The sequence below is a fragment of the Oncorhynchus keta genome, chromosome 21, assembly GCF_023373465.1.
Source record: "Oncorhynchus keta strain PuntledgeMale-10-30-2019 chromosome 21, Oket_V2, whole genome shotgun sequence".
NCBI lineage: Eukaryota > Metazoa > Chordata > Actinopteri > Salmoniformes > Salmonidae > Oncorhynchus > Oncorhynchus keta.
In genome coordinates this window covers 10,165,428-10,188,193 of record NC_068441.1, presented here as the reverse complement: position 1 = coordinate 10,188,193, position 22,766 = coordinate 10,165,428, and the positions used below count along the sequence as shown (strand labels likewise).

The 22,766-nt window shown below is 45.6% G+C and overlaps 1 protein-coding gene across 14 annotated transcripts in view; it reads right to left on the bottom strand.

Moving 5' to 3' along the window:
- LOC118400084 (inositol 1,4,5-trisphosphate receptor type 1-like) overlaps positions 1-22,766 on the bottom strand; it is a 144,888-nt gene that overhangs the window by 61,906 nt on the left and 60,216 nt on the right. For 5 of the 14 annotated variants that reach the window (XM_035796515.2, XM_035796522.2, XM_035796517.2 and 2 more), the window contains 14 exons: positions 20,781-20,906; positions 20,468-20,668; positions 20,049-20,300; positions 19,726-19,851; positions 19,285-19,413; positions 17,718-17,838; positions 17,340-17,524; positions 15,302-15,450; positions 14,025-14,136; positions 13,242-13,277; positions 7,716-7,757; positions 5,082-5,129; positions 4,389-4,518; positions 442-629 (listed from right to left, as the gene is read on the bottom strand). In XM_035796515.2, the coding sequence (XP_035652408.1) occupies positions 442-629; positions 4,389-4,518; positions 5,082-5,129; positions 7,716-7,757; positions 13,242-13,277; positions 14,025-14,136; positions 15,302-15,450; positions 17,340-17,524; positions 17,718-17,838; positions 19,285-19,413; positions 19,726-19,851; positions 20,049-20,300; positions 20,468-20,668; positions 20,781-20,906 (1,845 nt within the window). The remainder of the gene's footprint in view (positions 1-441; positions 630-4,388; positions 4,519-5,081; positions 5,130-7,715; positions 7,758-13,241; positions 13,278-14,024; positions 14,137-15,301; positions 15,451-17,339; positions 17,525-17,717; positions 17,839-19,284; positions 19,414-19,725; positions 19,852-20,048; positions 20,301-20,467; positions 20,669-20,780; positions 20,907-22,766) is intronic. The other 9 variants (XM_035796526.2, XM_035796528.2, XM_035796530.2 and 6 more) reach the window with 7 other exon arrangements.

Here is a 22,766-nt window from a genome sequence, read left to right as displayed (position 1 = left end):
GTTGGCTCGCTGAGCTCCTCCTTCGATATAAAGTTGTTTTTTATGAAAATGAAAACTTTCACTAGGTTGGAATAATAACATGTTCAACTACTTAAAACATTGGCTCGAATCTAGATTGTACCTTTAGGTTTAGAGAAAATGAACAACTAAAGAAGAATCGTTCACTTTTCTCATTGACTTCTCAAACCCCAAACCCCAACCTGGTCTGTATGGTCTGTTTCGCAAGTGTTCCTGGAAGTCTCGGGTTGTTCTGCCTCTGGGTTTAGAAACTCTGTGGTGACACATTGGAGCCTGGACATCTCCCACCAGACAGATCATTAGTTCAAGCTCTGCCTCCACTTCCTGCTCTCCTCCTCTGGGCCCAGTCTCTTTCCCTCTACCGCCTCTCTAGCAATGTTCTATTCATATTACATTATGCACCTGGCACGGGTTCATTCTCACCTGGATGACCGTGTTACCGCCCTCCAGCAGGGCAATGGCTAATAGGATGCTCTCCTGGAAGATACGATCGCTGGTGGCGTTCATGATGAGGTCAATTACCAGGTCGGATGCTCCCTCTTTATCCAGGCGGCACTGGACCTCATGCAGGGTCAGCTCCCCTTGGGCCGCGGCCGCCCCTGAACTCACCACTGGGGAGGGACAGAGAGAGAGGCAGAAAGAGAGGGATAAGCAGAGAGGGACAAGGAGACAGGAAGAAAGAGAGGGACAGGGAGAGAGGGACAGGGAAAGAGGGACGGGAGGAGTGGGACAGGGAGAGAGGGACGGGAGGAGTGGGACAGGGAGAGAGGGACAGGGAGAGAGGGACAGGGAGAGAGGTACAGGGAGAGAGGGACAAGGAGAGAGGGACAGGGAGAGAGGGACGGGAGGAGTGGGACAGGTAGAGAGGGACAGGGAGAGAGGGACAGGGAGAAAGGTACAGTGAGAGAAGGGCAGTGAGAGCGAGACAGGGAGAGCGGGACAGGGAGAGATGGCCAGGGAGAGAGGGCCAGGGAGAGAAGGGCAGGGAGAGTGAGACAGGGAGAGCGGGACAGGGAGAAAGGTACAGGGAGAGAGCCATCAAGAGCCTGAACAATGAGGAAGGACATACAGTATACAGGAGAACTTTGTCACTCTAAATGAGAGTAAAACTACTATTCCACCACTCAATAGATTTTGGATTTATTTGGATCCCAATTAGCTGACGCCAATGGCGACAGCTAGTCTTACTGGGGTCCCACACATAAAGAAAAAGACATTACAGACCAAATGCTTTAGAATTGAATTACATCAAGAGGATTGTCAAATGGGCAGAATGAATAGATCCATCTGTCTCTTTCCTCTTCATTGATTCACTGCATCATTTGCTTATTATATAATGTAATTAAATTTATTTTGATGGACAACTAAACCAAAGACGGGATGCCACAACTATAGTGATCATCATTCAGTCCCTTGAAAATAGCTGTATTTCCTGGCTAAGACTAGCTAGCCTCATCCAGTCATGATGACTTCCTCGTGCCAGCCACACGAGGAAGTCGACGTGTGATAATGTTACCCAGAGGGCCATTCTCTGGCTGTGGGAGCAGGTGTGTCCACACTCCACAGGACTTTCTAATCTAGAGCCCATCTCTCTGGTCGCCTGGCAACAGCACGGCCTGGCTCAGCCAGAGGAGAGGGCTCGTATGCTGAGGGACAGACCCCGGGTCCATAGGCTTAATGGAGGACAGGGGCAGGCAGGCATAATTAAAATGGCGCTGTAATGAATACCAGCCGTTTTACGGGCTCCTGACCTATTTTGTGTTTTTTTTTACACTGATCTTAACTTTTTTTTGTACATGATGACTCTGCCATCGTTTCCTATGACCGAAAACTTCTGGAGATCAGAACAGCGATCATTAATCTTGATTTGGATGACAATTTCTACATCAACGATTTGGCAGCTCTGGACGTTCTGATTACACCGGAACAGACCCTGATCCCCAGGACTCGAAAGAGGAAGTGACAGCGCAAAAGAGGCCGACGAACTGGCATCCTGACTAGACTATGTTGACATGCAAATAAACCTCCTCAACTCTCTTTGTTGGCAAACGTATAGCCACTAGAGAATAAACTGGACGAGCTCCGTTCGAGACTATCCTATCAACAGGACCTGTGGAACTGTAATAGTCTATGTTTCACAGAGTCGTGGCTGAACAAGAACATGGATAAAATACATATCACTGGCTATTCCATGCATCGTCAAGAATGGTCGGGCAGCCTTGGGTAAGATGAGGGGGAGGGGTGTGTCTCTTTGTTAACAACAGCTGGTACGCAATCTCTAATGTTAAGGAAGTTTTTCGTAGATGTTGATTTTAAACCGCTGGGAAACAGGACTGTTTCACTTGCAAAGACTGGAATAGGTTCCGGAATTCATCCGATAACATTGAGGAGTCACCGGCTTGTCAACGGCTTCATTAATAAGTGCTTCAACGTCATCCCCACAGTGACCGTACGTACATATCCCAACCAGAAGCCATGGATTACAAGCAACAACCACACTAAGCTAAAGGCTAAAGCTGCCACTTTCAAGAAGCGGGACACTAATCCGGACGCTTTTAAGAAATCCCACTATGAACTCCAAAAGTGGTTGAACAGCCAAAGATCGAATCCTACTATGCTGGCTATGGCGCAAACCTTCCAGATGAGCTAAATGCCTTCTATGCACGCTTCGAGGCAAGCAACACTGAACCATGCATGAAAGCACGTGCTGTTCTGGACGACTGTGTGATTTTGTGTTCCGTAGCCGATGTGAGGAAGACGTTAAAACAGGCTAACATTCAGGCCGTAGGTCAAGCAGACCACCATAGGTTACCTTGGCATTCTTGGGCACAGGAACTATCACCCCAATCCACTCACATATGTAGCCATGAAATGCTTTGAAAGGCTGGACATGGCTCACATTCGCATACCGCCCCAACAGATCCACAGATACAATCTCTACTGCACTCCACACTGCCCTCTCCCACCTGGATAAGAGGAATACCGACAGTGTGTGAGAATGTTGTGCATTGACTACAGCTCAGTGTTCAACACAATAGTGCCCTCCAAGCTCATTATTAAGCTCAGGACCCTGGAACTGAACTCCTCCCTCTGCAACTGGATCTTGGACTTCCTGACGGGCCGTCCCCAGGTGAGGGTAGGCAACAACATATACGCCACGCTGACCCTCAACAAGGGGGCCCCTCAAGGTTGGGTGCTTAGTCCCCTCCTGTACTCATTGCTCACCTATAACTGTGTGGCCATGCACAACTCTAACACCATCATTAAATTAGCTGATGACAACGGTGGTAGGCCTGAGCTCCGATGACGATAAGACAGCCTAAAGGAGGTCAGTAAACTGACAGTGTTGTGCCAGGACAACAACCTCTCCCTCAATGTCAGCAAGACAAAGGAGCTGATCGTGGACTATAGGAAATGTAGGGCCGAGCATGCCCCCTTCCACATCAACGAGGCTGTAGTGGAGCTTCAAGTTCCTTGGTGTCCATATTGCAAAGAAAATAACATGATCGACACACAACAACACAGTCGTGAAGAAGGCACGACAACGCCTTTGGCATGAGCCCTCAGATCCTCAAAAATGGCACCAATGACAGCATCTTCACTGGCTGCATCACCGCTTGGTATAGCAACTGCTTGGCATTCGACCACAAGGCAGTAGTGTGTACGGCCCAATACATCACTGGGGCCGAGCTCCGTGCCATCCAGGACCTCTATACCAGGCGGTGTCAGAGGAAGGCCCTAAAAATGTTCAAAGACTCCAGCCACCCAAGTCATAGACTGTACTCTCTACCGCACAGCAAGCGATACCGATGCACCGAAGCTAGAATCAACAGGACCCTGAACAGCTTCCAACCCCAAGTCAAGACTGCTAAATAGTGAACCAAATAGCTACCCAGACTATCTGCATTGACCGTTTTTGCACTAACTCTTCTGAATCATCACATATGCTGCTGCTACTGTTTATTATCTATCCTGTTGCCCTCAATAACCTCGTACCCCTGCACACAGACTTGGTACTGGTACCCCATGTATATATTGTTACCCATTGTGTATGTATTCCTTGTGTTAGAATTTTTTCCTATAATTTTTCTATTTTTCTCTCTGCATTGTTGGGAAGGGCCCGTAAGAAAGTATTTCACTGTTAGTCTATACTTGTTGTTGACAAAGCATGCAACAAATTACATTTGGTTTGAGGTAGGAGCGTGAACAGGAAGGAACTCATTCCTTTTCTCCAAGCATGGAGAAGAGACCAACCATGACTCATCACCCTGATTTGAAAACTTTAATACTCTGAGGTATTGAGATATTCAGCCAGTCCGTACCACCTTATCCAGAGAGACAGAGACAGAGATACAGAGACAGACAGGTACCTGCTCGAGGTTTCCCTTCTGTTCCAGGGGGGACAGGACCATTGCTGAACGTCGTCACACTGTCTCTTCTGGCCCCAGGTTTGATGTTCCCATAGTAACGATTCACCAGAATCTGCCTCAGAGCTTCACCCTGGTGGAAAGAGGTGATGTCAGAGGATTGAGCCTAAATCGTCATCATGAGATAAGGACTCCCAACATCAGTGTTATCAGTTTAGAATACCTCAACTCTGATTGGGCCTGGCACCCTCATACAGTCAGTCTCAAGACATTAACCCTGCATTTTTAATCAGTGGAAACAGTGTGCTTCTTAGAAAATATTGTTTTCTTGCCTTTGTTTATAACCTTTGCCAGGTAAGAGGCAGAGCATGCTAAAAATCTGACCTCTGATCTCAACTGATTGAGCATCGCGCCTCATACAGTGTGTCTCAAAAGCAGTCTTCCAACTCATATACAGTACATATAATTTCCCTAATATTCCTCCTGAAACCCATTGACACCCACATCCAGTGGTCAGTTCGTTAGTGTGGGGTGGGGGGTAACCCTGTGAGTAGGTGGGCATGCTGTGGAAGCAGAGTGGCTGCAGGCCAGGTCAGGTGCATCAGTGCATCAGGACAGCCAGCTGTGGTGGGCCAGAGAGAGCAGGTTGGCGGACTCCGGAACAGAGAGGATCAGACCGTACTGGACTGTACCTACCCTTCTCTGGTCCTCCAGTTGCTTCTGGGGCTGGTTGGGATCAAGCTCCTAAGGGTGAGGTGAGTTAGCAGAAAGTAAATCAAAGAAAAGTCCAAAAAAGGAAAATTAAGGGAAAACAAAAACAAAATGAGAGAGGGGTGTTAATACTGTGCACATTAGTCACCTTCCTTACATGCAGGGAACTGAGCCAAATGATTTCATGCAGTTAACATAGGGAGGTGGGTGGTGTGTTGGGGTGGATGTGGGGTAGGAACATAATCATGCAAGGCTTCGTGAAAATAGTCTTAAGCACCGGTTAGAGAAGAGAATTGAATAACAAGGTGGCTTGCTGTTAGAAATAAAATAACATTTATTTACAACCATCCCATTAACTTCACATCTCATAATCACTTTCAACTTTTTTACGTTCACAATGCTAAAACAAGGCGTAAACTTTGCTGTTCAAACCTTTGATATTGGGTTATTTCAACCAACAAACTAGATGGCTCAGAGTGACTCCATTGTTACTTTGCAGTTGCAGCACAAATTAAACCATGTTAAAAACACAAGGGAGCAACAGGCTGCAAGGGGCAGAAACGCAACTCAAACCATGAGAAAAAACCCATCCCTTTCCAGATGACATAACGGAGTCAGTGCAGTGTACTAGTAGTGGTACTGACGCAGTGTAAACCCATGTTCCCATCTGCCATGGAAAAACACCCAGCACGCTGCTCCAAAATCCGGCAGAAAGAAGGTAAGGAATCTGTTCTTCACTCAAAAACCTACAGAGGGATGGATGGATGAATGGAGGGAGGGAAATGGGACATACAGTGAGGGAAAAAAGTATTTGATCCCCTGCTGACTTTGTACGTTTGCCCACTGACAAAGATATGATCAGTCTATAATTTTAATGGTAGGTTTATTTGAACAATAAGAGACAGAATAACAACAACAAAATCCAGAAAAACGCATGTCAAAAATGTTATAAATTGATTAGCATTTTAATGAGGGAAATAAGTATTTGACCCCCTCTCAATCTGAAAGATTTCTGTCTCCCAGGTGTCTTTTATACAGGTAACGAGCTGAGATTAGGAGCACAATCTCAGCTTGTTACCTGTATAAAAGACACCTGGGAGACAGAAATCTTTCAGATGGACAGGTGTCTTTTATACAGGTAATGAGCTGAGATTAGGAGCACACTGTGCTCCTAATCTCAGTTTGTTACCTGTATAAAAGACACCTGTCCACAGAAGCAATCCATCAATCAGATTCCAAACTCTCCACCATGGCCAAGACCAAAGAGCTCTCCAAGGATGTCAGGGACAAGATTGTAGACCTACACAAGGCTGAAATGGGCTAAAAGACCATCGCCAAGCAGCTTGGTCAGAAGGTGACAACAGTTGGTGCGATTATTCTCAAATGGAAGAAACACAAAAGAACTGTCAATCTCCCTCGGCTCCATGCAATATCTCACCTCGTGGAGTTGCAATGATCATGAGAACGGTGAGGAATCAGCCCAGAACTACACAGGAGGATCTTGTCAATGATCTCAAGGCAGCTGGGACCATAGTCACCAAGAAAACAATTGGTAACACAATACGCCGTGAAGGACTGAAATGCTGCAGCGCCCGCAAGGTCCCCCTGCTCAAGAAAGAACATATACATGCCCGTCTGAAGTTTGCCAATGAACATATGAATGATTCAGAGTGCAACTGGGTGAAAGTGTTGTGGTCAGATGAGACCAAAATGGAGCTCTTTGGCATCAACTCAACGTGTTTGGTGGAGGAGGAATGCTGCCTATGACCCCAAGAACACCATCCCCACCATCAAATATGGAGGTGGAAACATTATGCTTTGGGGGTGTTTTCTGCTAAGGGGACAGGACAACTTCACCGCATCAAAGGGATGATGGACGGGGCCATGTACTGTCAAATCTTGGGTGAGAACCTCCTTCCCTCAGCCAGGGCATTGAAAATGGGTCGTGGATGGATATTCCAGCATGACAACAAAGAAGAAGCACATTAAGGTCCTGGAGTGGCCTAGCCAGTCTCCAGACCTTAATCCCATAGAAAATCTGTGGAGGAAGCTGAAGGTTCGTCAGCCTCGAAACCTTAATAACGTGGAGAAGATCTGCAAAGAGGAGTGGGACAAAATCCCTCCTGAGATGTGTGCAAACCTGGTGGCCAACTACAAGAAACATCTGACCTCTGTGATTGCCAACAAGGGTTTTGCCACCAAGTACTAAGTCCTGTTTTGCAGAGGGGTCAAATACTTATTTCCCTCATGAAAATGCAAATCAATTTATAACATTTTTGACATGTGTTTTTCTGGATTTTTGTTGTTGTTATTCTGTCTCTCACTGTTCAAATAAACCTACCATTAAAATGGTAGACTGATCATTTCTTTGTCAGTGGGCAAACGTACAAAATCAGCAGGGGATCAAATACCTTTTTCCCTTAAAAATCCACAAGGGGAAACATTTGCGTCTGTGTGTTTTGGTGAGTGGGCACTGAAAAGGGAAAGGATTTCGCTGTTTCCATCTTGATGAGCGGGGAGGATGGATGACTCAGATTATCTATATTCTACAATAACCCATATTGGAGTGCTAAGGCCCAGGCTGTGCTGAGGCCCAGGCAATATGGGTGTTGAACTCACATCTGCAGCAGGGACTTCAGGTTCAGCCGGCAGAGGGGCCAGCTGAATAGATAGACAGATAAGACACATGGTCTGGGTTAGTCAAGGTCTGGGTTAGACCACAGTCCGTGGGCAAATTAACCTCAGGCAGTTCTCAGGTCACTTGCCTCACAGTGCAAACAGATCAATGCAAGGACATTCCCGCTTCACCAAGGACCTCCGTGTATGTCTGGCTGGTTACAGTTGATCAGTTGGCCCATCATGTGCCCGACAGCAATAAAAGCGCATGACTCAAAGCCAGCCACGATGAAGGGGACAACAAACACGCCCTTATCTGACGTTTCTATGCTAAGTCTCTGCTGTTATTAGAGCATGTGTCTTGTGTTATATAATCAAACATCACTATTATACTCTCCCTGTGTTCATATGCCTGCATGGGATTGCCCCTGCTTTCTCCCAGTTGCTTGCATAGCAAAATGAACACCTTCACGTAGGACAATGAATGGACTGTTTACTTAATGTGAGCAGAAATTGCAGGTCCTAAAATGAAGGCCAAGGGCTTTAAGGGACAAACCAGACTTGCAGATATGGCTTTTAGTGGCATGATGGCGCTACAAGTAGGCCTATTAGTGATACAGTGCATAATAATACAGACAAATGGAAACAAAACATGTACGAATACATTTAAAAACCTAACACATTAGCTAATGCTGACTTGATGATGTTGTTCATACTCAATGTTTGACAAAGTACCGCAAGAGAAAAGAGAAACATTTGATTTTCTGTGGGCTGACTGCTGAAATGAAAAGCTTGCTTCAACACCAATGTTAAAAAGGACTTTTAGGAAGAGAGAGACAGACTGACGGATGTGATACATTTAAATGGTGCAAAGTGAAAAGGCAGAGACAGATACACAGACAGACCACAGTGCCTCAGTAACGCAGTCATGCTGACTCTGAGTAATTGTGAGACTAGACAAGAATCTCCCCTTATCAGGCCCCTGTTTACGTAAAACATCCATTTGCACAGGAAAAAGGATGATGCATGCAAACAAGGCTGAAAAGGTTTTAACCCTGATTCACTTGTCAAATTCAATTAAAGCACAACATCATAAAGCTACTTTCCCAATGGGTTTCCGATCCGTCAACATGTTCAGTGGTGGAGCATGACAATCATTATGGGCCTTATCTGCCCTGATTTGTCTTCCATGAGTCCCGGGGATCTGAACGCTGGGGGTCGCCCATGCTTTTCCCATGGAACTGCTGGCATCAGCCCTGGACACAGCTAGACCCATGACCGCCAACATTGGTCCCACTTGTACGTTTTCTCAGACTGTATGACGTAAACTATATTGTGGTATAGTGGGCTGAATCACTGCTCCACTGCGATACAGGGCCAAACATAAGGTCATCTTAATGGAAGTTACAATCACATTTCAGCAGTGGAAAGATGAGACGACTCCCCCATGGAGTTTCCACTTGCCTCTGCACTTGTTTTCAGGGTGTGTCACATGGGTCTGTAGTCAGAATCGTACCACCCCTTCCTTCTCCTTATTATATAATCTGCCGGGCCTCTCTCCTAGTGACAGTGACTATCATAGGCACCCCAGCACCCCTTCCCCCCACCCTCCTATCCCCTAGCATGGAAGATTACAGGTCAAAGAATAAATAGGCAGGGGGAGGGAGGGAGACATGCAGGCTTTCAAGAAAGAGAGACAAACAGGAAGACAATCATAGGAGATAAAGGGGGATAAGGGTGGAGGACAGAGAGATGATTTATTTTGTTCTTGTCTGACACCATTACATCAGTGGCGGGCCTGAAACAGTTAACACTCCCTTGCCCGCCCCAGCGCCGCCCAACACGAGGCGCTGCCAGTCTCTCAGTAAACAGCTCCGCCACACTTTTATTGCCAATTACTTCTGAAGGTCACATCAGTGGAGAGTGAATTTCAGGGGGGATATGCTAGCTCTTACATAACCGCTGCCTGAGAGCTGGCGGGAACCCAAGTATCGTGCAGGACGAAGGCAGGCTGCAGGGAACCTGGGACAGAGCGGCATGGCCAGCAAAAGTGCCTATAGTTTTCCCTGTTGGAGGGGATCAGAGAAACAACCAAGGTTCCCTCAAATCGCCTCACACACACTGCAGCAGCTCTGAGTATAGCTGAGGACAAGCAGGGAAACGCTGAGGCAGAGGACACCAGCACTGTGGGATGTAGAACGGCTATGAGAGGAGCGAACAGGGAGAGACTAAGAGGGAGGAAAAAGATTGGTAGAGAGATATAAATAGAGAGAGAGGGAGACAGAGAGTTTGCCAGGGATAATGAGACGATAGAGATCCACTGGCATGGGGACACACAGCGATGCGAGGGAGCAAGAGAGACACATGCGGACACAAACAGACCGTCGTGCCCTCTCCTGCATAGAAATCATCTCTATTGCGTAACCCCCCCCCCCAGGTCAGCACACAACATATCGCCAACCTAAAGCCATATTATCTCTGCTTTCTGCTGACCCTATTACATTATCCCACCCACCCCCGACACAAACATGCACACCGACTCAGGGTACTACAGTACCCTATGCTTCTCAGATTAATAAGGAGAGTACTGTACTGCATGGCAGCACTCTCCTGTAGCAGTGGGAAGCCACAGAGGAGCTGGCATACCGAGCAGCGCAGCAAGCTTAACACAGGGCTTACGGAACAGCTAACTGACAGACAGCTCAGTGCTGCTGCTGCTGTTTCTGCTGCAGAGGGGAAGTGTGGGCTTTGGATCAGCCTGGTGTATGGGACACTGCATCCCACAGTAGGACCCTCCTAGGTCCATGCACGTGCTGGATGGGGTGTGTGTGTGTGTGTGTGTGTGTGTGTGTGTGTGTGTGTGTGTGTGTGTGTGTGTGTGTGTGTGTGTGTGTGTGTGTGTGTGTGTGTGTGTGTGTGTAAAGTATGTGTGTACATTCTTCAGACAGTAAAACGGGGAGGGGGCGTTGAGGCAACAAAGAAGCAGTCTATCTGTTCACTCCCATTTTAGGAGGGAGCGTCAGGGATTGTTTTTGGGAGGGGTAGCAGCTGGGGATTTCCAACACTGGATACCACATGGAGGGAGGGAAGGAGGAGTAGAGAGAGAGAGAAAATACACTCATGTGAGCATGTGATCTCCTGGCAGACATGCAGCTTAGAGTGTAGGCTCTCCAACAGCCACTCAGTCTGATATCTATGTTTACCTTTCCTTCTTATCTCTCCCTCTCTTGTTTTCTTTCCTTTTTTCAGAAATGAAGTTTCACAGCCTAAAGTAACTCATTCCATTCTTGTGCTCATTTACAGTACAATAAATCAAGTGCTTGAAGTCGTGAGTAGAAAATGTTGTTGTGACCAAAAAGTTAAACTACAGTAATACAGCAACTTCTACTAAATGATATCTTCCAAAGGTAAAAAACAAACAAACAATATAATCTATGGTTGAAAGCTGTGCTCTTACATGCCATACCCTCTCAATGTATGCTTTGGAATGGGGTGTACTGTAGTCTGGTGCTTTGCCATTGACAAGGGTAATATTAACTGTTGCGTAACATCCAGGAACTATAAACACTTCTAAGTAAGAAGTTAGACCCTCCCATATGGCACTGGTCCCAGCCTCTCTGAAAGTCCCTAAACAGACAGATACAGTACCAGATGAAAGGTTAAAATTTAAAAAAAAAAGGATATCTCCACTCTGTCTTTAAGGCAGACACAGACACAGAAACACAGACCTGAATGTACATATACAGTAGCAAGCACACCTGCACACACCAACCCCCTTACCCTCTATGGATGTTGGTATGCTCTGGTGTCCGCCACTACATTTAAGGGATAGCTTCACGTGTATAAATACTCACACACCTGCTGTGGTAATGATGGTGAGGAATTTAGGGGGAACCACCCTGTCCCTCTGACCACCACCCAAAGAGAGTCTGGGTATGATCAACCCCCCCCCCCTCAGGGTCTGCCATTATGGTCTGTGTGCACTGTTTCCAAAAATACCAGATTCCTAACATGCAATTCCAGTCTGAAAAAAACTGTATAAAGACCTGTGGATCTATGTACACAACGACCATAATTCAACTTTAAGCGGACGACTACAATCAGACATGTGTTCAAATACATGGACTTCTGTATCTGGGCCGTTCCACCAATTGGATGCCTTTTGAGTAGTGTAAATTGGTTAAAAAAATATATATATATATATATATATATATATATATATATATATATATATATATGATTTCACCTCATTTTTACATGTCCTAATGTGTATATGTTAACCTTAATTTTAAAAAAGTGTTTTCCATCTCAAGAGGTTAAATAAAAATGCTACTATGATAAGTGCCAAATAAAGTAACAGGGTTGACCGTAACTGGGTTGACAGTAACTGGGTTGACAATTTCATCCATAAATCCCCTTGTGTCAGGGTGAATGGAAGCTTGTTGCGTACAACAGGGAAAGGCAGTTGAACGCAAACTACAGAAAAAAATGATTGTTAAAACATTTGTAGCCTGTCTACTGGTTGATGTGTTGTGTTCTGCTCGACCCCACTCACTTTTCCACCTCAAAACACCAGAAAATTGCTCAAAATAGTAGAACCAGCTCACCTGCTTCTACACTATGATTTATTGTTAGATGTTGTGTTTCTTTTGTAAAAAAAATATTTTTAAAAAGTACAAAAAAAGAAGAGTTTTCATCATATTAAAAGGAGAGTTCAGTTCATGTGACAGGGTTGACCTTAAAATGAGAGACAGACGTAAAATGAATAACTAATCACATGAAATAAATAATCATCTTCAATATCTGAAGCTAAAGCAAGTTAAGTTAAAGCAACAAAATAACTAGGGCTTTACAATGATGGTGAAAACTTGGGAGACATTTTGGGGTTAAGTGGGTTAAAGTCCTAGAAGTCACAGAGGGCGTGCAGAGGGACATTTTGGCACTTTAGCAAATCTTTATACATATTAACTATCAGATTTATTGAATTCTCCATGTGGTCTATATTAAAAGGTCATTTAATATAAAAGGCTTTTAAATTGCAATATTGGTGCGCAATTTCTACTTGAAATATCGAAGGGATGCAAAAGGTACTTTTTTCTTGGAACAAACCATCTCGCATTATTTGAGTATTCTCAAACACACAGCCCAAAACAAGCACTTTTATTTGAAGTATTTGAATGGCTAATTGTAAAAACCAAATAGTCTGCCAAATTGTATTTGACAGTATTTTCGAATACTTGTTTGAGATACTATTTCCTGATACCTGGGTTAAATGCGTGGGAGTGAATTTGAGTCTGAGTATTTTGAACCCAGGTCTGACTACAATACAGACACATTGGAGTGTAGCAAGTTGGCAACACCAAAAAGTGCTTAGCATGCTAGTGGCACGGTAACACACACGGAAACAAGCAGCTACACTGAAGTCAGCAGCACATAACAAGACAGAAAAACCACCAGCACAGGCACATCTATCTACACCACACGACTAGTACGAGACAGAAACCGAACGAAAGAAGGAAAATGATCAACCTCAGCCACATCCATCTCATCATCAAAGGCAATGTGCTGGAAGAGAAGAGTATACAGGCAGAGTTAGTAGAGCTGGGTTAGGAGGAGGGGTGGCAGCTGAAAACAGACAAACAGTAGGTAAGAAACCCCACACCATGTCAGTCAGTCAGTCAGTTAGTAAAAACACACAGGTTACTGCATTTCAAAGCAATGGATTGCCCTCGCTCAACAGAACAGAAAGCAGAGTGAACCAAGGTCATTAATCAGAGGTTAGTACAGAGAGTCATTTACAGCCCATACAGTAAATGCTGTATTAGTGTTAATGGTGTATTAGAGTTAAAGTTCAATTACAGCGTGCTGGTGCTGTTAAAGTATACTGGAACTGTCCCCAACCACCAAACATAGACAAGTCATTTTCAGATGGACACTAATCCATTGTGGTTTACGTGTGTGTCTGACTGTGCCAATAGGAAAAGCACTGAGGATACCATATATACACACCCTTGGCATCTTATTCCTGCAGAAAGGCAGCTGCTACTGTAGGTTTTAAACCAAACCAAAAGACTCATCCCAACCAACACAGACATAATGTACTACCAGTATCATCTGGGGGGAAGGCAGAGGGCAGCAGAGGAAAACTTAACCTCCAGCTTTGCTGTAAACCTCTGAACTTTGCACTGACCTCTGTAAAGAGCTACAGAATACCAGGCCTCTTAGAAAGCACTCAGTTTCCGCTCATGATAAAACCCAGTGTAGAGAGAACAAGGGAAGTATTGTGAGATGGTGGTGAAGACGGCCATTTACCTTCTCCCCATAGCCACGGTCTTTGGTCATCATCTCCCTCAGAGTCTGCAGCACCTTGATACACAGCCGCTCCTCGTTCTCCTCCAGTAGCTGCTTGGTGTGTTTGATCAGCCTGGGCAGAGGACAGGGACAGGGACAGGGACAGGGACAGGGACAGGGACAGGGACAGGGACAGGGACAGGGACAGGAGGAGAGGTGTATCACACTGTACAGAACTGCACTCCCCTCCCCCAAAAAACACTTCAGTGATAACAAACCCTGATTTCAGAGAGTCACCCCTATAGTATTTACTGTTAAGCTTGAGTAATTAAGAGATAATATTATGTTTGCTTGACATATCGTAATTGATTGGCTTAATTCATTATTGGTCATAAATGCTAGGGGTAGAGATTGACCTCACGTGGGTCTTAGAGGTGCTGTCAATCAGATCAGGTGCTGTGTGACTTGTATTCATTGATAGGAGTGTTTCAGTCCAAATGATCAATCATGTGTATGAACACTTCAGTGAAAATCATTAGACCCAATTTCTTCCCGGCATACAAGCTTTCCTAAAGGTCCCATTGTATTCTACTGTACATATTACGGTTAGTACTGTACTGCATTACCTTTGAAATGTAAGTCATTGTTCTGAATCAGTGTGAACATGTGGTATCTCACGTGCTACTCCACACATTAATCCCCCCTGCCTGCGGCCCTTTACAGTAGGCTAACCCCTGAGCCGGCACCTGTTCAAAAAGCCCAGACGCCCGCCCTCATGCCCAGTAATCCAATCTCAGCCCTTATCAAACACAACAGACACAGGAATGGCCTGGCCCGTGTAAGGCAGGGAGGGAGGGAGCCCTGTGTGAGGGAGACAGAGCTCCAGTAGGTTCAGGGCAGGACACGTGAAAACAAAGCCCTGGGTCACTACAGTAGCATGTTTTGAGCAGCACGCCCTGATCAATGACGGATTCAGTTACGGTACACTTGTACATGATAAGTGTCCCAACTCTAGTTACAGTACAGCGGGTACAGTATGAAAGAGCACAACGCATTCCTCAACACTGAGACAGTATCAGGAGACTGTGCAGACTTCCCAGTTAAACCACAGCTCGATCAATTTCTAGTGGCTAAAACCTCAGTCGGTTTACAACTGCTGTGGGATTTTTTTTTCGCAATTTCTAAGAAGATTGCAGACTGTGGTTTATCACTGGACATAGCAAGAGGCACGTCCATTGTTAGTCAGCATGTCAATGAGGTGGGTGGCTTGCAGTGGTTAGTGGGTACATGAGTCTTACTTGGAAATGAAGCCACCGCTTTCACACTTCCTGCGGGCATCTGTGTTCTCAGGAAAGAGTAGCTCTGGGCGATGCAGCACATCCACCAGGACAGATAGCTCAGCCTGGACCAAAGGACGCAGACGGTCCTCTAGAGCCGACACTATGTCCTTAAACACAGAGAAATGCAGAAGACAGGCATGGTTAGAGAGGTAACAGAACAGAAATAGGACACAGACAGGGCACAGGCACACTCAGGATATTGGCACACTGAGTGTTACACCAGTGGTAGGTCTAGATGAGGCCCAACCGAACTGTATGAGATTGGGGCCTGGATTCCAGCCCCTACATTTGAAGTCGTGACCAAACAAGATACAGGGAAGCTGACAAAAATGAAAAACACCATGGTGAACTTTGTGACCTTATTGTCTCAGACTGCACACAAAAAATGTATAAAAGCAGAAGTAGACCACGGTTTACCAAAAACCTCGAAAACAGACCAGCCCAATCCAACTCCCCTCACCCCGCTCTATATCCCCATGAGTCAGAGTCATGATAAACTCCATGGAAATAAGAAAACTGTTACAGTTGCGTCACACTGTGTGTTGATGTAGACATTGTCTTGCGTAGGTGGGAGGGAAGGCGGGAGGGGTTCTGGTAGAGTTACTGTATACAGTGTGATGGGTACAAAGAAATTGCAATACATACACTAGGTTAGCTTTCTGGGGGATTACAGGTCATTCCTTACTAACGCAGTTCCATGAATTCTGTTTCTGGGAACTGGTCAAATCATCACAGCCATTTTCAATTATTGCCATAGTTTTACGAGACGATTTAAGTCCAAACTGAAACTAGGCCACTTAGGAACATTCAACGTTGTCTTGGTAAGCAACTCTAGTGAATATTTGGCTTTGTGTTTTCGGTTATTGTCCTGGTGAAAGGGGAATTTCAAATCAAATCAAATTTGATTTGTCACATGGCAGAATACAAAAGGTATTCCTTACTGTGAAATACTTACTTACAAGCCCTTAACCAACAACGCAGTTCAAGAAATAGAGTTAAGAAAATATTTACTAAATAAACTAAAGTAACACAATAAAAAGTAGCACAAAATGACACACCAATAACGAGGCTATATACAGGGGGTACCGGTACCGAGTCAATGTGTGGGGGTACAGATTAGTTCAGGTAGTTTGTACATGTAGGTAGGGGTAAAGTGACTATGCATAGATAATAAACAACAAGTATCATTTGTGTAAAAATAAAGGAGGTGGGGGGTCAATGTAAATAGCCCGGGGTGGCATTTGATTAATTGTTCAGCAGTCTTATAGCTTATTAGAAGCTGTTAAGGAGCCTTTTGGACCTAGACTTGGCGCTCTGGTACCGCTTGCCGTGCGGTAGCAGAGAGAACAGTCTATGACCTGGGTGACTGGAGTCTTTGACAATTTTTGTATCTTCCTCTGACACCGCCTAATATCTAGGTCCTTGATGGCAGGAAGCTTGGCCCCAGTGATATACTGGGCCGTACGCACTACCCTCTGTAGCACCTTACGGTCGGATGCCAAGCAGTTGCCATACCAGGCGGTGATGCAACTGGTTAGGATGCTCTCGATGGTGCAGCTGTAGACATCTTTGAGGTTCTGGGGACCCATGCCAAATCTTTTCAGTCTCCTGAGGGGGAAAATGTGTTGTCGTGCTCTCTTGTGTTTGGACCATGTTGGTGATGTGGACACCAAGGAACTTGAAACTCTCGACAGAGTGACTCCATGCAAATTATTGTGTGACTAGTTAAGCAAATTTTTGCGACTGAACTTTAGGCTTGCCATTACAAAGGGCTTGAATACATATTGACTCAAGACATTTCAGCTTTTCATTTTTTATTAATTTGTAAAATGTTCTAAAAACAGAATTCCACTTTGACATTATGGGATATTGTGTGTAGGCCAGTGACATACAATCTAAATGTAATCCATTTTAAATTGAGGCTGTAACATAACAAAATGTGGAAAAAGTCAAGGGGTGTGAATACTTTCTGAAGGCACTGTTCCTGAATCCTCACCTGCAGCCTTTCTATGATGTTCCTGTAGCTAACGGACGCAGTGGCGTTGGAGTCCCTCCTGGGGGCGTTCTTGGCGGAGAGTCTCCAGCTCAAGATGGACTTGGTGACCACGTTGTTGGACTTGACAAACAGGTTGTTCACCTGGCTGTCCAGGTCCACTGGGATCGCGATGGCTCTGCTCTTGGCTGTGTGAAATGAAACAGTAGGACACAAACTTAAGAGGGTCGTTTTTTAAAAACTTTTTGAAATATGTATTTTTTTCTTCTAGATGACAGATAAAATGAGCTCATTGGCTTGTGACTATAAAGATATGTACTTCTCTGACTTTATCAAGACAGTGTTTGGGTAACAGATGGAGGCCAATTGCAGGCATCTTACCCACGTCAGAGAGCACCTTGATACAGGCCTCAACGGAGGCCTTCTGAGTGGGGTTGAGCCAGTTGCAGTGGTATACCCTGAACACCCCCTGTAGGAGCTGTACAAACACCGGCTGACGAGTCTAAGAGAAAGCGCGAGCGAGAGAGACACAGACAGACAGACAGACAGACAGACAGACAGACAGACAGACAGACAGACAGACAGACAGACAGACAGACAGACAGAAAGACAGAAAGACAGAAAGACAGAAAGACAGAAAGTAAAGACAGTAGATATAAGAGGAGAAAAGACATCAAAAGACAAGTCAGAAGCTGCACATTAAACAAAGCTAAAATCCCCAGCCGTGATCAACAAAGGCTTTTGTGGTTTATCACAGACCATATTTCTAGAACCCAGTTTCCCCAACGTGAGGGTGCCATCAGACACAAATTGAGTCATGTTCAGCAGGAAGAAATCAGAGAAAACCTTTGACACCGAGAAAGTATTACCTGAACGTTTATTTACGTTTCAAAGCATTTTCTCCTGTTTGCCCGTACAATTCTCAAACCTTGAACAGTATGTACTGTAAAGGTGCTATAACATACAGTATGTAAGAGGGTCTAACACTTCTAGTATGCCTGTTGGTTATCACCAGAATCAGCTCAGGTCCCAACTACTACTAGACCAATGTCTAATACATACAGTATCACCGCTACCACCAGGACCAAACAACACCCTGTGAACCAGCTGCACACAAACCTACGCTACAACATACTGTATACCTCAGTTATCTTTCCCAGAATGCTTGCCTGTCATGGGAGAGAAGGGAATGGATATCATTATGGCGGTTCACATCAACTGGTGTATTGAGTCTAATGGGATGTGGGATAGTGGAGGAAATGGGTTGGAAAGGATGTGGAAATGACTATAAGAGAAACTAAACCTAAAACAATCTAAACAAAAACATAGTTCCTTACAGGAATTGGTATTACTAGACAACTCCAGGAGGGATTGCAAAACCCTTAGAGTGAAGTGGACAAATCTTCTCCTCCACCTGTCATACATCCCAACCATTTATAGTAGGTCACAGAGTGATTTACCATTCGTTACGTGACATTTGCAATTATATCCTAGCAAACACATCCCAGTTATCTTGTGAAAACAGGCCTAAAGATCTGGGAAGGAACTGAGGGGAGGATTCTAAAGCATTTGCACACGCCATCTGTAGAGAATTCTTGGAAGGTGCTGACTCAGTTCTGTGAAGACCGGTCATTGAGGAAACATCTGGCTGCTCTATGACTGCTGGTAAGGAACACACCCAGGGGATGGAAAACCAATTACAATGGGACTTTTACTCATACTTACATACACCTGACGTGCCAGCTATTTGAAGCAAAATGTCATATATTACATGTTAACTGTCAGTGTAGAGCCTTTGGGGATAATGTTTCTTACACACAGACGAGGAAGTTAACACCGATCACTATCAACAGAAAATGATTGATGACCAGATTTCTCCCAACAGCGTAGAATATCCACCATTCAACTGCTTTTATTTAGTGTTATATGTTACGGTGGTCATGGTTACCTGCAGACTGGTGCTCTGGTCAGAGAAGGGCGAGCTGAAGAAGGTGGTGACGATGCTCATGACGGTCTCTGTCACGTAACCCTCCAGAACCGTGTCTGCATGCTTCCTGTCACTGGTGTTGTTGCACACCTACAGACAGCAGACAACAGACAACCAAGGTCAACCTGACTCACTCACCAGATAGACGTGGGTAATGGGTGAGCATTCACTGGATCACATTTCCTGGATCCTCACAGGAAGGAGGATAGAATATTGTTTCTCCACGCTGTGATCTCACAGTGCCTCTCAGCAGAACACTCCCAGGAGAACATATAACTTTATTTTTGAGAGTCTCCCTGTAGAATGCTCAGCAGACTATCAACCAGGTCTCAGTAACATGTCACCAGCATGCCTGTTGACTCGCCAACAGATATGGAAGAGAGGTGATGTGTGTTTGTTTACCCTGCATATGTCCACCAGGAAGTTCTCAAAGAGCTTCCACATGTGGTTGCTGGTGTAGATCTCCTTCATCTCCACCTCTGTGTCCACGTAGCAGTGGTTCAGGAAGTTGATGTAGGCTATCTTCACCTGGAGAAAAAGTTAAGAATGAACAACTTCATAGGTGCCTAAGTACATATTATCCCAAGAGCCCAGAATGGTCATTTAACTTGCTGCAAGAAGCAAATGTTCAAATGAGTCACATGAATACAACATGTATACCAGGCTCTTTATCATTTCAGTAGACTACCAATGCATGCCTTTTAGCTCTTCGGTCAATCACTCACCTCAGGGATACAGTCCTCATGGGTGACCACCCTCACTATGTCATCCAAAGGCAGCAGAGAGTTACACTTGATCTCAGTGTAGACGTTTTTTCCCTCGGTGCAGACAGCCAGCAGCTCTACCAGGTGGATGTGGTACCTCAGAGCGCTGTTCTCATCCATACGATCCCGCTCCGACCGCATCATCGTGACCAGGGTCTGGAAGGACGCACGGTCGTTGTAGAACACCAGGACGTCCTCGCCCGAGTTCACCAGCTGAGCAGGAGGAAGACAGAGACTGTCGTTAATCAGATACTGCTGACACATGATATAGATTTGAACAAATTTCTGTTTGGGTAGTATTACAGGTTTATATTGCTAAAATGCATAATGTGTTACATTTGCATTGGAATCATGTGTGCACTGCAATTATGGTGTCCCACCTCAGCCATCACGGTGTCCTGACACTTCTTGATGAATTTGTTTTCGGCTTTGACAATGGTTTGAAGGAATTTGAGGTACTGGACATGGCGGCCATGCGTCTCGGTGCAGTGGATAAAGTGCTGCACCACGCGCTCGTTGATCTCACTGCACAGCTGGAAGTTATTCATGAAAACGTGCTGCATGGTGACTGCCTCCAGAATCTAAAGAGAAGGTGAAATAGAAGCATCAAACTAGTGGACTTATGGTGTGGGAAGGATGGAGTACCACTGGTTCCTCCCAGCCCTAACCCTTTCCCCAGGAAAGTCCACTCACCCCTGGGTTGAGGAATAGGTTGATGTGCTTATGCAGCAGGATCTGGTTCTGCTGGTTCCCTGCACAGAAGTTCTGGAGGAACTCATGAGCCAGCTTCATGATCTCCTGCATACGGACATCCTCGCCCTGGAGTGTTCATCATAAGTACAGGCAGACACACATCCAAAGAGCTGCAGCTATCATTCAAACCTTCCACAAATTAAATGATTGACCAAGCTTATGTTAAACTCGGACAAAACAGAGATGCTTGTTCTAGGTCCCAAGAAACAAAGAGATCTTCTGTTGAATCTGACAATTAATCTTAATGGTTGTACAGTCGTCTCAAATGAAACTGTGAAGGACCTTGGCGTTACTCTGGACCCTGATCTCTCTTTTGAAGAACATATCAAGACCATTTCGAGGACAGCTTTTTTCCATCTACGTAATATTGCAAAAATCAGAAACTTTCTGTCCAAAAATGATGCAGAAAAATTAATCCATGCTTTTGTCACTTCTAGGTTAGACTACTGCAATGCTCTACTTTCCGGCTACCCGGATAAAGCACTAAATAAACTTCAGTTAGTGCTAAATACGGCTGCTAGAATCCTGACTAGAACGAGAAAATTTGATCATATTACTCCAGTGCTAGCCTCTCTACACTGGCTTCCTGTCAAAGCAAGGGCTGGTTTCAAGGTTTTACTGCTAAGCTACAAAGCATTACATGGGCTTGCTCCTACCTATCTCTCTGATTTGGTCCTGCCGTACATACCTACACGTACGCTACGGTCACAAGACGCAGGCCTCCTAATTGTCCCTAGAATTTCTAAGCAAACAGCTGGAGGCAGGGCTTTCTCCTATAGAGCTCCATTTTTATGGAACAGTCTGCCCACCCATGTCAGAGATGCAAACTCGGTCTCAACCTTTAAGTCTTTACTGAAGACTCATCTCTTCAGTGGGTCATATGATTGAGTGTAGTCTGGCCCAGGAGTGGGAAGGTGAACGGAAAGGCTCTGGAGCAACGAACCGCCCTTGCTGTCTCTGCCTGGCCAGTTCCCCTCTTTCCACTGGGATTCTCTGCCTCTAACCCTATTACAGGGGCTGAGTCACTGGCTTACTGGGGCTCTCTCATGCCGTCCCTGCAGGGGGTGCGTCACCTGAGTGGGTTGATTCACTGTTGTGGTCATCCTGTCTGGGTTGGCGCCCCCCTTGGGTTGTGCCGTGGCGGAGATCTTTGTGGGCTATACTCAGCCTTGTCTCAGGATGGTAAGTTGGTGGTTGAAGATATCCCTCTAGTGGTGTGGGGGCTGTGCTTTGGCAAAGTGGGTGGGGTTATATCCTTCCTGTTTGGCCCTGTCCGGGGTGTCCTCGGATGGGGCCACAGTGTCTCCTGACCCCTCCTGTCTCAGCCTCCAGTATTTATGCTGCAGTAGTTTGTGTCGGGGGGCTGGGGTCAGTTTGTTATATCTAGAGTACTTCTCCTGTCCTATTCGGTGTCCTGTGTGAATCTAAGTGTGCGTTCTCTAATTCTCTCCTTCTTTCTTTCTCTCTCTCGGAGGACCTGAGCCCTAGGACCATGCCCCAGGACTACCTGACATGATGACTCCTTGCTGTCCCCAGTCCACCTGGCCATGCTGCTGCTCCAGTTTCAACTGACCTGAGCCCTAGGACCATGCCCCAGGACTACCTGACATGAAGACTCCTTGCTGTCCCCAGTCCACCTGACTGTGCTGCTGCTCCAGTTTCAACTGTTCCGCCTTACTATTATTCGACCATGCTGGTCATTTATGAACATTTGAACATCTTGGCCATGTTCTGTTATAATCTCCACCCGGCACAGCCAGAAGAGGACTGGCCACCCCACATATGCTCTCTCTAATTCTCTCTTTCTTTCTCTCTCTCGGGGACCTGAGCCCTAGGACTGTGCCCCAGGACTACCTGACTTGATGACTCCTTGCTGTCCCCAGTCCACCTGACTGTGCTGCTGCTCCAGTTTCAACTGTTCTGACT